This window comes from Ochotona princeps, chromosome 10 (assembly GCF_030435755.1).
Source record: "Ochotona princeps isolate mOchPri1 chromosome 10, mOchPri1.hap1, whole genome shotgun sequence".
NCBI classification, from domain to species: domain Eukaryota; kingdom Metazoa; phylum Chordata; class Mammalia; order Lagomorpha; family Ochotonidae; genus Ochotona; species Ochotona princeps.
The window spans coordinates 17,749,935-17,767,351 of NC_080841.1; the positions used below are offsets into that span (position 1 = coordinate 17,749,935).

At 40.5% G+C, this 17,417-nt stretch overlaps 1 protein-coding gene across 1 annotated transcript in view; it reads left to right on the forward strand.

Annotated features, from left to right (window-relative positions):
* The window catches only part of CR1 (complement C3b/C4b receptor 1 (Knops blood group)), a 104,724-nt gene that overhangs the window by 43,110 nt on the left and 44,197 nt on the right, over positions 1-17,417 (forward strand). Inside the window, 10 exon segments of the mRNA XM_058669695.1 lie at positions 3,529-3,708; positions 4,284-4,383; positions 5,903-5,988; positions 6,805-7,200; positions 9,498-9,674; positions 9,765-9,867; positions 11,273-11,358; positions 12,481-12,699; positions 15,206-15,385; positions 16,494-16,593. Of these exon segments, the coding sequence (XP_058525678.1) occupies positions 3,529-3,708; positions 4,284-4,383; positions 5,903-5,988; positions 6,805-7,200; positions 9,498-9,674; positions 9,765-9,867; positions 11,273-11,358; positions 12,481-12,699; positions 15,206-15,385; positions 16,494-16,593 (1,627 nt within the window).

Here is a 17,417-nt window from a genome sequence, read left to right on the forward strand (position 1 = left end):
CTGGAAAGACACCACCAAGCTGTGTATGTGCTAAGCTGGGAGCTTGGTGCATTGCCCTAGTCCCACAAGGAAAATAGGACCGACGTGACATCCTACAGGTTCCACCAAAAATAGGTCCAAGTGGCCCTAAGACCTAACAGACAGCAGGTTCTGGCAAGATCAGCACCACCAACAACTCAGTTATTTAAGATACCTGGCATCTCCCTAATCCTGGGAACTGCTCAGACTGGAAGCAGGAGAAAGATTAGACAGGCAATGGTGCAGCCACAGTATGGGATCACAGGGGGTGAGAGTAGTGAGCAAGGACCTGAGCCTAAAGAGACAGTGGTGGAAGCCTAATACAAGAACCCAGACCTGAAACTCGCAGGAGGGAGTGGCACAAGTGACTACAAATGAAGAGCCGGGTGCCAAGCTCAATCAGTAAAATTAAACTGTAGACCTGTGGGTGACACAGCTTAGAAACCTACCCTAAGTAGAAGAATCTACTAACCAGAAGTGAAATGGCCATGAGCAAAAAAAAGAGAGAGGCACAGTGAATATTACTGAAGACTCCCCTGCAAAGGAGCAAAAGCCTTTGCCAAACTCAAAGTTAACTGAAGAATATATTGAAAAAATGTGGGATAAAGAACTTTAAAAACTTGAGATAAAGCTTCTTGTCAACAAAAAGGAGCACATACAGAAATTTAATGAATATGTCACACAGGAAATACCATCACTGAAACAAAATCAAGCAGAATTATTAAAAATGAAGGACATAGTGGAGCAAATTTAAAATTCAGTGGAAAGCCTCAACAATAGAATGAAAGAGGCAGAAGAAAGAATCTTAGAATTGGAAGATATTTCTTGCCACAATGGTGAAACAATCAAAAGCTGGAAGCAGAGCTTGGATAAGCTGAAAAAAGTATTCAAGAATTAAGAGGCATTATTAAAAGGTCAAAGAGTTATGGGAGCACCAGAAGGCACAGAAAGAGAAGTTGAGTTTAAAGATGTATTTAATGAAATAATAAGCAAAAACTTCCCGATTCTGGAGAAAGAATTGGGAAACAACATCTAGGAGGGGCACAGTTTTCCCATTACAACTGACCAAAAGTGATTTTCACCATGACATATGATAATCAAGCTCTCTTCAGTCAAACATAAAGAAAAGGACATATTCCAGATTCTAAAAGGAAAAAAATTGTCACCCCAGAAAAACGTACCCAGCAAAGCTTTCCTTTGTCTTTGAAAATGAAATAAAATTCTTCCACAGTAAAGTTAATAGAATATGCCTCTTCCAGATCTATCCTACAAATGATACTTAAAGATGTTCTCTTGACAGAGAAAAAGGAACAGCATGTACCAAAACCAAAGGCAAATGTGGAAAACATCCCAGTAAAAAGACAACAGAAGACTAACTCAAACAATGAACAACCTATTGCTAAAATTAGAGGACCAAATTACCACCTACTCATATTAACTCTGAATGCAAATGGCTTAAACTCATCAATCAAACTTCATAAATAGGCGGACTGGATCAAAGAACAAAACCCATTAATCTGTTGCCAAAACCCATTTATCTGTTGCCTACAGGAGATACATCTCATCAACAAAGATTAACAGAAACTGTATCTCATGGATTTTGATATTTTTGTTCTTATTTTCATTTCTTCAAAACAGTTTTTTTCTTATATTAAAATTTTCACTGACTTATAGATCATACAGTAGCATCATTTTCTTCAAGAAGGTTCTTGATTTTCTTTTTCATTTCTTCAGTGACACATTGGTCACTCAATTGCATGTTATTTAACTTCATGGTGTTGTGAATTTTCTATTTTTCTTTCTGTTGTTGGCTTTGATCTGTGGCTTTTCATTTAAGGGGATGTATAGTAACTATGTAATACAGAATATCATATCCAGATGTGAGGATAAAATGCATCATGCATCTCTACTTCCAGATCAACGATGAACTCCCAATGAAACTGTTACGCACATCTTGACAATAAGATGTTGGACTGTCTGCCATTGTTCACGCCCACAATGTCAGGATACACTTAAATAGCAGAATGATGAAATTATGACTATTTATGAATAAGTATACTACTGTAATAATAGAGGGGAAATCAGTGGGGAGAGAGGGAACTTGGGGCAGGTGTAAGGGAAATCCCAGCGCCTATGGAACTGTATCATAAAATAATGAAAAAATGAAAAAAAATAAATAAAGCAAGTACACAGGCTACCATTATTGCTGCTGGCCATAGGTGGAACTATAAAATAAAGACTCAATAAAGTTAAGAAACTGATAATGAATACCATCCAAATTCTTAAAATGTAAATATACAAAAACATTTCTAAATAGATCAGAGATCAATGGAGAAACTATAAGAACAATTATGAAATGCGTTCAGCTGAAAACACAAATATGACATTTTGAAACTTCTTCAATGCAGTTAAATCTATAGTTAAAATAGAAATAATAGTTTTTTAATAATTATTTTAGGAAACTGACAGGTTGAAAATTTTTAAGTCTCAGTAGTCTCAATACGTTTTTTAAAAAAGGGTAAATAAAATCAAAATAGAATAACAGTGAAGATAATACAAGAGCAGAATCAAAAAAGATGAAAGTTGGCTCTTTGAAAAATAAAAGAATCTCTGGTTTCAATGTAACCTCTATAATTTGAACTAACTAAAAGGGTTGTGAGGAGGAAAAAAAGCAAAAATAAAAGCAATAGAAATTTCCAAAACTAAAGTAAAATGACATTTTCCACCAGACAGTTCTTCGTTATAAAATGTTTCTTTTCTAAGTGGCATTTTTAAGAGTCCGTCAACCTACAAAACCTGAAGGAGAGGTATCTAAGTCTATTATTTAATTCAAAATATGAAACAGAAAACATTTGCTTCCCTAAAGTTAAGTATAGAATTGGCTGCTGAGTCTTGGCTGTTTTCCCCCTTGACAATAGACTTCCACCAATGCTGTTACTAAGGGCCCTGAGAAGAAGGTCATACAGTCTCATTGGATGGGAGTGGGCCACTGGGAGGGAAGATGGATCATGAAATGCATGGGTGGGTCTTGTTCCAGGATAAGATGGTCCGTGAGTTTGACATAGAGGAAGCACAAGCAAAAGCAGTTTCTGATAAACTAGAACTTGAAGCTGTGAATTGGAGTTTCCCCTTCAGTGAAAGACTGTATACAATTTCCAAAAGTTTGTAGGGAAAATGAATCAAAGGATAAGTCTATTTTGGCAAAAAAAAAAAAAAAAAGTTCAAAATCCATGCAGAGTTTTCTCATAATATGCATTTCCATGAACTTTTTGAAGTACCCTACAATATAGCTTAATTGTCTTCAAAGCAGTAGAGACTTTTCAACATGTGAATACTCATGAAAGAGTTTTAGAAAGCTCCTTTCTCAGGTGGTGACTGAAGCAATTTTTGCCAGTATGAAAGTGTTACCATTCTACTTGGATCACATACATAAATACTGTTGGAGAGCAAGGGAAAGTGGAACAGAAGATTCTCTCTTAACTCTAACGTTGCTGTGATGTTGATCTCAAGGTCAATGTGAGACCCCACAGTGGCTTCCCTTCGCCAGGCCTACAAGTCCAATGGATGCATCTGAGTTTCCCATTGGGACATCTCTGAAGTATGAATGCCGTCCTGGTTATATTAAAAGGCAGTTCCTTATCACCTGTGAAGAAAACTTGGTGTGGACAGGCGCAGAAGGCAAATGCAAACGTGAGTAACTGAGTAGCTCTGGATTGGAAAGTCCTTTCTGCAGGTCACATATTTGTAATATCTGGTTCAATTCATTCAAATTTTACAAGACACATTTGATGTAATCACTCTGTCCAAGGCAATAATGTATGTTATTCTTGTAGATCATGTTTCCCTTGTGTTTTGAGTTCCTGAGGCTTTTACTGTAGGCTCATTTCATCAGAAATGACCATCACAAGGCATGATGGGAGCAAAACCCCCATTTATAATAATAATAAATAATAAAAATTCCACAGACTCTTAGACCTTTGAATTGCAGAGTATAATACTTCAGTCATAAATGACATTGAACATTTTTCTGGGAGGAACAATGTAGGGATGAGACAGAACAGAAGGGAGATCTTTTGGAAAGTGGTACCAACTAGTGCCCAGTCCTAACACTGTCTAGTGAGATACACAAGGTAGTAAAATTTTTGAAGTCATCACAGCTGCTTAGGCTTTTAAGAAAACAATAGACAGGTGGGGATACTGCATACTTAAAGAAAAAAGGATCATATTATTCTGCCTGCTTCCAACATTCTGTTCCTTCCTCATAGGAAAATCATGTGAAAATCCTCCAGATCCTAAGAATGGCATGGTGCATGTCATCACAGACATCAAATATGGGTCCAGAATTAATTATTCTTGTGATGAAGGGTGAGTTGGCAGCAACAGCTCTTGGTTTGAGAAGAGCCCTGATACAGAAATGCTCCCTTTTAGTCATAACTTACAGTGTACTGCTAGGCTACTGCCACCTGGTCTTAAAAGGCTTGTGCATAGGTGTTTAACTCCTGATTGAAATTATTTAAGGTATCACAGGTTAGAAGAAAAAAAAAAGCCTGCATCCTTGCTGGAAGCTAGGGCAGTGCACTGCAGACATGTAAGGCATTTCCGGGGTGGGAGGGAAGGAAATGAGGGGAGGGTAAAGTCAGAGCACAGCAAGCACGTGAACCCAGAGTAGGCACTGCCAGGAGAAAGGGAGCTCATTCAGCAGCCATGGGGAGACAGGTCCCTGATCACAGCACTGCGAGAGTCCTAGGGTTGCTCTGTGCAAGCACCACAATATGATGCTTTCAAATGACAGAAACCCTCGGAGCTTGGGAAGTCCAAATCAAGGGGTCGGCAGGACTGTGCTTTTGATCTCCTGAAATCTTCCTTGCCTCTGCCAACTCCTGTAGTCACAGACCATCTTAGGCAAGTGAAAAAATGCTGTGTGGATTTCAAGCTTTTTTCCCCTCCTAAATAGACTTTCCTTTGATTCCACCTTCCCCTCAAACTTTGGAAGCTGTATACAGTCTCCCACTGAAGGGGAAATTCCAATTCACAGCTTCAAGTTCTAGCTCATCAGAAATTGGTTTTGCTTGTGCCTCCTTTCAGAGATTAGGAACAGGGGCAAAACATCAGGAACGAAAAGGAACGGGGTGAGTGTGATCCCCAAAGGACTGTTCACAGATCCCTGCAGAGCAGCTGCTGTAGTTCTTACTGTAGCGGTGGGTACTGAGCAGTTGCTGTAGTTCTTACTGTAGCGGTGGGTACTGAGCAGTTGCTGTAGTTCTTACTGTAGCGGTGGGTACTGAAACCTATGCATATATAAACCTGCCAGGTGTCCTTTCTTATATACCAGCAATAAACAACTGGAATTGGAAATTAAAAACACAATACCATTTATATTACTACCTCCCCCTCTACAATGGCAAACTTAGGTAACACTCTAATATGTATGTGATCTCAGGTGAGATAAATGTCATGATTGTTTCAAATGTAGATAAAAGCATCCATCTGCCCATGAATCACACACTAATACAAGGTGTAAGAAATGCCTACAATGGGAATATACATGTGAATGTGAGTAGGTATGTGATATTTTGCCTACACTCAAGAAGTTTGGACAGCTTTTTTTTTTTTATAAATGAGATTTGTAGGAAATAAGTATAATTTACCTTAGGTTATACAAGATTGCATTGTTTGAGTTTTGAAGAAAAATCCCATCAGTTGAAAAGTCACAAAGAAGGAAATCAGTAAGTCCAAAGGAAGATTTCCAGTGAATGGAAGTGATAGCAATAGGAAATGTGGAAAATCTGAACTCTCCAAGATTGTAATCCCTTGGAAGTAGCAATGGAAGCAGGCAGGTTACCTGTGTATTTAGATGATAATGTCCCTTATTCTTTGCTTCTAGATATCGCCTCATTGGTTCCTCCTCTGCAAAATGCCTTCTGTCAGATAACGGTGTCTCCTGGGATACTAAAATGCCCATCTGTGAGAGTGAGTTGAATTATTTCTTATTATTTTCATTGATAGAGTCTGGTTTTCCCTTGGAATTATAGAAATATTCATTGCATTCCTTTTGTGCACTCTGTCCTCAGATAAATGAAGAAGCTATCATGCTCACAACCGTGTTCTTGGAAACTATTTCCTCATCCTTGCATGTAACCTTTCTAAATCTGAGCTTTTAAATGCATATAAGCCTTCCAACCTTAGTTTTACATGTTGACTTGGAATTGTGTGGCTCTACCACACTTAGTATAATAATCAATCTTTCTACTTGCAAAACCAGTAACGAGTTCTGAAATCGATATTCATCAAGTTTCATGAATTTATAGAGGAGCCAGCACTGTGATGTACTGAGGGTGAACAATGATGAATACCATTGGTTTGAAACACTATTTCCTTCATAGTGCAATGCAGTAACACTACAGTCATAGGTTAGGTGATGCTATGCATTAGTCTCATTCCAGACAAGTTTCTGTCCCACTGGTTTAATTTGATAGCTTCTAATTATGTACTTCTTCAACATTTACTTGGCAGTTCTTGGCTGTTTGTATTCCATTTAAAATTTTGAATCATTTTGAATTCCTATTCAGTTTCCTGCTAAAACACACCGTGGCAGGCAGCAAATGATGGCCCAGGTATTTGGTTACCTGCCACCCCTGTCACCCACACAGCTCATGGCTCCTGGCTTTGGCCTGACTCCTGTCCTGACTACTGTGGGTATTCGGGCATGGAAGATCTCTTTATCTCTCTGTTGCTTGTCTTTTGAATAAACAAAAACAAACTTAAACCTGCTTTTCCCTTTCCCAGGAATTCTTTGTTCACCACCCCCAGCCATTGCTAATGGAGGCTTCCACAATGTTAACAACGAAGATTTTCAGTATGGAATGGTGGTGACCTATCACTGCAACGCTAACACAGCAGGAAGGAAGTTTGAACTCATCGGGGAGCCCTCAATATATTGCACCAGCCATGATGACCAGGTTGGCACCTGGAGCGGCCCCCCTCCTCAGTGCATTGTACCTAATAAATGCACACCTCCAGACGTGGAAAATGCAGTCATGGTATCGGAGCACAAGAGCTTGTTCTCCTTAAATGAAATTGTGGAATTGAAATGTCAGCCTGGCTTTGTCATGCAAGGACCCAGAAAGGTGCGGTGCCAGGCTCTAAACAAATGGGAGCCAGAGCTGCCACTCTGCTCCAGGGGTGAGTTCTTCTGGGGCCTAAGAAGGGTGAGTTGTTGCAGGCAAATTCAATGTTTGTTCTGGGGAGGTGAACAGGCTGGGTGAGTAAAGTTTCTTGGGAGAGAATATAAAATCAAGGAGTTTATGTGCATTTATGCATTGTGTATGTGTGTGCCTGGGTCTATGTACACATGTGTTCAAATTGAGAAGCAAAGCCGAATGTGAGCAAGAAATGTGTTTGCTTGAAATTCCGATAGAAAATCTGCTGCCGAATGTCCAACTCCCACCTCCAGCATCTTACCCATAAGCATAATAATTGTGAATACACAGATGCAATGAATGGGCCTTCTGGCCAGGGACTAAACACAGAGCATGTGTTTGCTTCACTCCTAAATCCATGTTATACAGAGAAAATGAGTCTTAGGGTAAGTACTTTGATGAAACTGACACTGACCTGTACTGCAGGCTGCAACTCCAGTTTGCCAAACTTCAAAGCCTGAACTGTACCACTTAACAGCCCATCAGGAAACCTGAGCCACCCTAGACCCTACGAGAAATGAGGTGTTTCATGCAGGTCATAGGGTATATAGGTATCAGCAAGCGAATGGAGGAAAGCAATGATGCCTGAACTGCTGCTTCTCCAGTACTACAGCACGGTAGTCTACATTCATGGCTGAACTGCCACTACTAAGCTGCCAGAATATAGCTGCTGTGTTTGAGGCCAAAGTCACTGACACTGCTAGAGCTAACACTGCTGTTGAGAGCCACCAATGCTGCACCTGCCCGAGCTGCCCCCTAAAATAGAATCACTTTTCTTATCTGTCCACCCTTTAATGTGCTGTAATGTGCTTCTAACTGGTAGAGTGAACCAGAGTCCAGCTGCCTAGGAAGGTAAGCAATTGTAATGTTCAGGTTTGCAGCACTATCAATCAAAAGGGAATGTAGAAGTGTGAAGTCGCAGGGCAGGGCAGCGGGTAGGAGGGATTGGCTGGCAATCAATGGTGCAGCACTTGAATATCCCATGCCAGTGCTTGTCAAGGGAAATGCTGCAGCATTGTGCGCTGAAAATGGAGCCCCCCCCCCTTTTAAGACCTATTGAGTTTTATTGGAAAGTCAGATTTACAAAGATAAGGAGAGACAGAGAGGAAGATCTTCCATTGGCTGGTTCATTCCCCAATTGGCCACAATGGCCAGAGTTGAGCCAATCCAAAGCCAGGATCCAGGAACTTCTTGCAGATCTTCCACATGGGTCCAAAGTTTTGGGCCATCCTCAACTGCTTTCCCAAGACACAAAGAGGGAGCTGGACAGGAAGTGGAGCAGCTGGGATACAAATTGATGGCCATATGGGATCCCGGTGCATGCAAGGCAAGGACTTTAACCACTAGGCTACCATGCTGGGCCCTGAAAATTGATACTATAGCATCAGAATATTTATAAACTGCCTCAAGAGCTCATTTATTCCAAGCCAATATCCCATTTTTTACTGGGCAGAAAAAGTCCAGAGAAAGGAACTAACCTACCCAAAGCAAAAATAAAATGAGTTTTCATTTTACAACAGCTTTAGGCCATTTTCTTGAGACCCAAAGACATCCTGATTCTTGGAGTTCAAATCAACTCTGTAAAAAGACAGACTCAGTACAACATTCCGTATTCAGTGACTCTAGGTCTAATGACCATAGGTGTTCAAAAGAGTTTGTTCAGTGGTTGCCCACCTTCTCACTCCATGAAATAGATGGCTGAGGGGCACCTTGTTCTACAGAGCATGCGAGGAGATTGAGATTCCCCCACCAACCTGAACTAGACAGCCACTGAGAGAGGACTTTACTGAAGAGATGGGAATAGATGTACAAACCAGTGTGTTGCACAGGGTATCGCAGGAAGTGGGGAATCTGTTAGCTGACACAGACATAGGCACCCCTTACTGCCTCAGCTATGGAGCAGTACATTGGTGATGCCTTCCTTGAAGAGAAGTATCAAGACTTGATGCTTTGGCAACCATAACATGTTTTTTTTTAATCTGCGGAAGCAAAAATGAAACATTCTATAAAGTAGTATCTGCCGTGTACTGTTGGATGTATACTGGTACTTCAAATGGAAATCAATGAGCTAAGGATTCTGATCCAGTGCTACATGTTATCACTTCCATGAATTTTACAGACACGCTCATTATGTGTATATGTGTGTGTATTTATTTTGTCATCAGTAAAATAAGGGTGTTAGGCTACCAGATTTTCTTTTTACATATAGAGCCATAGCTATCATTCTCTTTGAGAAGTTACTTTCACACGATTAATTGTACTTTGGTTCACTTTCCCCAGTGTGTCAACCACCTCCAAAAATTCTGCATGGTGAACACACCCAAAACAACAAGGACATGTTTTCCCCTGGGCAGGAAGTGATCTACAGCTGTGAGCCTGGCTATGACCTCAGAGGAGCTGCTGTCCTGCGCTGCACACCACAGGGAGCCTGGAGCCCCATAGCTCCTATATGTGCAGGTGCCTTGACTCTCACCTACCATTTTTAGCTCGTGTTTTTTATTCTCCATGTACCACTGTCACTTCTCCTTGTTTTTCTTTTCCTCTTAGTAAAATCCTGTGATGATTTCCTGGATCAACTCCCTAATGGTCGTGTGCTACTTCCATTTAATCTCCAGCTTGGAGCCAAAGTGTCCTTTGTTTGTGGGGAAGGGTGAGTGTGGACTTTCTTGACTACCAGGGCATTGAAATTAAGGTCAGAGGTTTGTCAACAAGGGAGGATCGTTACAACTTTAAAAAAACTATTCAGAGGCAATCATTGAGATGCAGAAGGTTGACCCACTGCTTGGGACACTCACATCCCATATCTGAGTGCTTGGTATTGAGTCCCTTCTCTGACTCTAATCCAGATTCTTATTAATGCACAACCTGAGAAGCAACAGGTGATGGCTCAAGCACTTGAGCTTTCGCTATCCACATGGGAGACCCCAAAGGAGATCCTGCCTCCTGGCTTCATCCTGGCTGTTTCAGGCAGACCTCTCTCTCTCTCATCTGCCTTTCAAATACACAGAGTGAAATAAATAAAGTAAATATTCAGGGAGATTAAATTTTTGTTGGGTTTATAGTAAAAGTGAAAGACATAGAACATGTGAGATCTGAAGGAAAAGTTACAACATGTATTAAATGGCAAGTTCAAAGTCAAATAGCATATTATGTGTATATCATATGTATAATAATTATACAAATACAGATAGCACCTTATGTGAAAAAAAATCAACTGTGAAAAAGAAGAGTGATATGTGACAAAAAGCTTACTTAAACTAACAACCTGAGATTATGTAAGAATTACTTCAGTGAAATTTTTGATGGCAGTGAAAGTGCAAGCACAAGCTTTTGAACAATCCAGTGACACATCACATGCTTGGAAACCAGCCATGGGCTCACTCTTGTAAATCTCACACACAGAGAGTGTGTGCCTCTGCCTGGGAACTATCAAGCACAGACAGCAAAGTCCCTGAGCTCAGGATGCTGCAAGGAATCCACAGCAGCCTCCAAGTACCAGCACCCAATCACATTCAGGAAGGTATCAGGCCCAACATATATTGCAAGATTTGGATGATTTCATAAAAAGTGATTGCCTTGCTTTTTTCCCTTTCCTCCCTCTAGAATGTTCAAACTTATTCTTTAGCAACCGAAGTAGCTGTTGCAAGCCCTCTTCACAACCAACACAAATATAGAGACCAAAGAACAACCTCTCCTCTCTTGCCAGTTATTCTCTGCTTTTCCAGTCCAAGCTGGGAGCTGTTTTGCTTATTTTTCTAACATCTCATGAGTAAGTTTACCAGATTCATTATGGGATGAGAAGGTCCAGAGTAGAGGAGATGGCAGTTCAATCAGGTCTACCTTCTTTGGGGGCAAGCAAGGACTTTGTGAGACCAAATTGCTGTGCTTTACCATTCTTTGTTGTTCCTTCAGGGTAGACTGCGATTTTCCCAAAATGACACCTGCTGGCTTCAGATTCTCAAACTCCTGAGTTTTTTGCCTGGGCTTCAGACTGGAAAATGAATAGCACTTTGACAAAAACCAGCTTGCCTATTCATGACCATTTTCTTCTGTAGGTTCAGACTAAGGGGCAATTCTTCCAGTCATTGTGTCTTAGTTGGGATGGAAAGCCATTGGAATAGCAGTGTTCCTGTGTGTGAGCGTAAGTAGAAGAAATAACGTTTCAGGCCACTCTCTCCACTTGACTAGTTAAGTATTTTAATCTATGACCTACCTTGCTTTTGTTCCTTCTATTTCCTAGTCTGTATAACTGTTGGAAATGAGTTATTTTAATAAGACTTTGTTGTGATTCACTGTGTATACTTCCTGGGTTGGGGACATCACCTTAGTCTGTCAGATGGAATTACATGTTCTATATGACACATCTTATGTGGTTTGTCAGCAAAGGCAGAAGAGTTGAGAAAATGTGAAACTTGGACAAATTTCTTTGTCTTGCTTTTTCCCTTCTTTCCTTCCTTCCTTGAAGCAATATGAGAAATGGCTATTACAGTGCCATTGCCATGAGAGCTCAGTTATTAGTCAATACTCCTACATTTTATCTGTCTTTTCACAAGGCTTACTGGTTTAAAGCTACTTCTTCCAAATTTCAAGCCTAATTATACACATCAATTAGAAATAAGGAAGGGATTGTCCTAAACTGATACTGAGAAAACAGAACAATTTGAAATCTGGTAGGAAATAGGAGAAAGTAAATCATGAACAAACCCAGAAATCTTGAAAACCAAACACATCTGAATCCATGTTTGTTTTATGTTGACGGTGTCTATGTCAAGTCATTGTAATTGTCATCATTGAGATTGAGATTGATGACCAATATAAATAAATTGTCAAGGCAAGGCTTCAGGTAATTTGTATAAATGAAATGCAGTGTGGAAACCTTGTCCAATAATGTAAATTCTCTGAAGGACAAAGACTACCTCATGCGAGGGCCTTGTTGAATGACTCAGACAAGATAAGTGCTCAATTAATAGATGTTGGAAGAATGTATCATCCTTCATAATGGTTATTTCTCCTTTAAAGTTTTGATATTTAATTTTTTAAAAATTAACAATGTTCTGGAAGATTCAGTCACATTTCTTTTGTACTTTTACAACAACTTTGAATGAGACCTCAGTTCATTCAGTCCATCTCATTAAAAGCCTAATGGGTACATGTTTCTCCTTAGACTTATTTATTTATTTATTTATTTGACACCAATCGTAACACCTCATGACTGCAGATTCTCCCTGGTAAAATCTTTTGATGAAACCCACCTTCTTTCCAGAAATCTTTTGTCCGAGTCCTCCAGCCATCCTTAACGGGAAACACACAGGAAAACCTTCAGAACTCTTTCCCTTTGGAAAAGCAGTAACTTACACATGTGACCCCCACCCTGACAAAGGGCTGACCCTCATCCTCATTGGCGAGAGCACCATCCACTGCGTAAATGACAGTCAAGGAAATGGGATTTGGAGCAGTCCTGCCCCTCGCTGTGAACTTCCAGGTGCGTGTATGATTCTGCTTATCCCAGACCCACCACTTCTCCATTCCTGTAACTACAGGGTGGTATTTAGTCATGAGTTCCAGTGACACAAACACCAAGCCAGTAATAAACAATTCTAGGAAAAGTCAGCACAAAAAGTTCTAATAGCCTTTGCTGCTGGGAAAAGGTGATGATAAACGGGATAGGGTGGTAGATGGTAGGGAGGTTCTTAGAATAAGAAATAATATTCTTGCAAATTATAGAAATTGAAAAGAAGTTTCCATGAGTCTTAACTCACATACGTTAACCATCTTCAGAGGTTGTAGGAGGATGCAAGGCCAGCACAGAAGAAGGCCAGACAAAATCACTTGCACTAACCTATATGGCCAAAGACCCCTGTGCATTGTCTGAAAATTTGGCCACATTGTCAACAAACCAGGGATTCATTTGACCCCTTTGGACTAAGTTCTAAATTAAAATGAAGCTTATTTGCTTTTGCCCTTGAAGAATTTAGTAGAGAAAAAATAAAGAGAGAATGCAAATAAAGAGAGTGTATATTTATAGGTTCTGGAGAAAATTGACTAAGACACACTCTCCCACCAAGACACCCACATTCAGGAAGTGAAAACAGGAAGGAGAATTTGTACGAGTGACCCTATGCATGATATAAAAGTGACCACTGGGGAAATCTGAGTGAGAAGAACAATTCTAAAAGGAATAGAGAACTCATTTTTGTTCTTACATTCCTTTTCAACACTATGTTGGTTTTTTTTTTAAAAAAGGATTTACTTATTTTTATTGGAAAGACAGATATACAGAGAGGAGGAGAGACAGAGGAAAATCGTCCGTCCGATAGTTCACTCCCCAAGCTGCCACAACGGCTGGAGCTGAGCCAATCCGAAGCTAGGAGCCTCTTGCGGGTCTCCCATAGGAGTGCAGGGTCCCAAAGCTTTGGGCCGTTCTCGACTGCTTTCCCAGGCCACAAACAGGGCACTAGATGGGGAGTGGAGCTGCCAGGATTAGAACCGGCGCCCATATGGGATCCTGGCACGTTCAAGGAGAGGACTTTAACTGCTATGCTGTCACGCTGGGCCCAACACTATGGTTTTTAAAAACACAGATAACCTGGCCCAGCTTTTCTGAATCAAAAGAGAAACAATGTTCAAGTTCTATCACATATATATTTTTTTAATCAGAACCCTATTCTGAGATTACAGACCTAGTTGAATAAGTTATATTGCAGAATAGGGGCATGCCACACTAGCATTCTGTATGAGTTGCCCTAAGATCATTTTTTTAAGATTTCTGTTATTTTCATTAGAAAGTCAGATATACAGAGAGGAGGAGAAACAGAGAGGAAGATCTTGTGCCCGTTCATTCACTCCCCAAGTGGCCACAGCAGCCAGAGCTATACTGATCCAAAGCCAGGAGCCCAGAGCCTCTTCCAGGTCTCCAAGGCAAGTGCAGGGTCCCAAGGCTTTGGGCCATCCTTGACTGATTTCCCAGAACACAAGTAGAGAGCTAGATGGGAAGAGGGGCCGCCAGGGTTAGAATCAGCACCCATATGGGATCCTGGTGCAGTGCATGCTGAGGACTTTAACCACTAGACTATTGCACTGGGGTCTTTTCTGGGTTTTTTTTTTGTTAGTTTGTTTGCTTTTTTAATAATGATCTGGACTCCATGCACGGAAGCTAGTAGAGCTAGCATTCAAGCTGTAAGACCAAAAGGAAACAAGCATTATAGGTAGTTGAATTTCCCTTAAAGACATCTTGGAAATAAGAAAAAATCAACTATGATCAAGAGATGATAGTTGCTGTTTACTCTTTATTGAAAGAGATAACTTGGGAATCAGAGCTAGAAAATTGGTGATATCTTCCCTGTACCAGGAAACAATGAGTTTTTCTCCTATGCTCTGGACCCTGCTGATAGACTTCTGATACACTGAAGTTACAAGGAAACCAGACAAGCACAAGCGAATCTGAGCGGGGTATACTTTAAGGTTCCTAAAAAATGTGACATGCATCCCTATTTTCAAGTCAGAGATGAACTCCCAGTGAAACTGTTGGACATGTCTAGACAACGGACTGTCTGACATTGTCTGCATCAGCAATGTCGGGGCACACTTAACAGACTGTTAGAATTATAACTCCTTCCATTATGATGATATGGGTAAAATCAGTCAGTGGGTAGGAATGAGGGGGGAGAGAGAGGATCCCAGACTCTACAAAATTGTACCATAAAATTCAAAATTTAAAATAACAATTTTAAAAATGTGAAAAAACTGAACCAGAGCTATCTTTACACTAAATGGTATAATTGGAAAGACCAGATAGCAGACAAGTCTTCTGGGTAATATATTTTCTGATGAGTCTGTGCTTATTGAATTATTCCTACAAAAAATACTAGGAAATGATGAGTCCACATCTAACAAACTCACTTTCTCCTTGCATAAAATTCCACAAGAAAGGAAAAGCACTGGCTACCCTTTTGTTCACGCACACGTGTTCCTGATTTTTTCTTCTCTAGGTTACTGTAAAGCCCCGGGCCATTTTCAATTTGCTGAGTTGAAAACCCAAACCAATGAATTTGAGTTTCCTGTTGGGACTTCTTTAAAGTACGAGTGTCGCCCTGGGTACATGGGGAAGTCGTTCGTCATCAGGTGTTTAGAAAACCTGATCTGGTCACAGCCCGGAGATGTCTGTAAACGTGAGTAACCTGTGCTAGAGCTCTCGTCTCTGTAGGATCTTCATTGTTTTCAAGCTAGGGATACAAGAAATATTTTCAAAACAAAACATTCAGATGCATGCATGTAAACATGGGAGTTGTGAACCAGCCCTAATTGAATATTCTGTTTGAATAACTAAGCGAGAAGAAATGCTTTGAGAGCAGTAAAACTTACTGGCTGTTAGAACCAGGATGGGCTGCAGTACTCATTGGTTCCAGTGGAGGTCGGGGCTGAGAATAGAACCAACCCAGCAGTTGCAACCACCAGCTGATGGGGTGATGGATTGTGGCGGGCACTGTGCTTACTAGTACATGTAGGAACCTGGTCTGGAAACACCTCAAAGTTTCTTTGGGAACTCCCTTAATCATAATGGAGGAATTAGAACATTAACCAAGAAAAGATGGAAGATGGAATAGATCAATCAACCACCTCAGTTATATGTTGGCAGCGAAATACTGGACAAGGGGAGACGCTATGATGGTCTATATCAGTCAGTGGACTCTGCACCAGCCTCATCACACCTGGATTGTTGCTGATGATATGTTGGAGCTTCTAGTTGATCGGGATGACACTCTGCTGGCTCTGCCTTCGGACCTGAGAGGGCCTCCCTAAGAGGTCGCTGAATTTGGTCAATGGAATGCTGGACTCTATGTATGGTATATGCTTGCAATGAGGGAATCCCAGTGGAACTTGAGCTGTGGCTATGCATCAGGATGGAGGAATCCACCGGGGGGGAGGGAGGGTTTGGGGTAAAGGGGGAAGAATCCCAGTACCTATGAAATTGTGTCGCATAATACATTGTAATTAATGGGAAAAAAATAATTAAAAAAAAGAAGTGAAAAAAAAAACTTACTGGCTGTCTGTAAAGCCACCAATGTCCTTCACATTTGATAAAAGTTGGAAGGTGGAGGTAAGACAGAGCTGGAGGGAAGTTTGGGGTACTTAGAAGGTGGCTGATTAGAAGGCTGTCTGGTGAATGAGTTTTCTCTGTGAAATTATTAAATGCATAGACTGGAGACATTTTATACTAAACAAACAAAACCCTCATTTTACTATGCCTGGTTCCAACATTCTGTTCCTTCCTCATAGGAAAATCATGTGAAAATCCTCCAGAACCTTTGAATGGCATGGTGCATGTCATCACAGACATCAAATATGGGTCCAGAATTAATTATACTTGCAATAAAGGGTGAGTTGGCAGCAAAAGCCCTTGGTTTTAAAGCCCTGATACAAAAATGTTTCCTTTTAGTCACAGAGAGGACTCTTAAGCTAATAATATTATCTGGTCTTAAAAGGCTTGAATATAGATGCTTAACTCCTGATTGAAATGAATAAAGGCATCACAAGGTTAGGAGAAAATTTTGCACCCATGCTAGAAGGCAGTATATTCCAGACAAGTAGCACATTTCCTAAGTTGGAGAGAAGGAAATGGCAGAGGGTGAAATGACAGCACAGAAATGGTGCTAACGGAGATTGGGCATTGTTGGGTAAAAGGGAATTCATGAAGCAGACTAATCTTCCTGAAGGCACGGTTATGAATTTGTTAAGGCACTGAATGGATAGCATAAAATAACAGACATTTTCAGAGCTTGGTTCTGGAAACTAGACATGCAAAATCAAGAGTCATCTAAAGAGAATCCTCCTTGCCTCTTTCAGCTCCTGGTCCTCCCAGACCATCCTTGGCAGGTGACAGCATCACGTTCATATGGCCATTTAAAATGTGTGTGTGTTTGTTTTCACCTCATGCTCTCCTCTGTGTGCAAGTTAATGTTCCAAGTTCTCTCTTCTTGCAAATACATTAGTCATAATGGATTAGGGCCCACTCTAATGGTGTCATCTTAACTTGATTACATGTGCAAAGACCCTATTTCCAGATAAAGGTCATATTCAGACAATGTCATATTCAGGGAATAGGACTTCAGTCTATAGTTTGTGGACACACACAACATGCATATGTATGAAAAAGAAATTCCTGATGGAAAAAGAATGTTAACTTCCAAGTGATTGAAACAA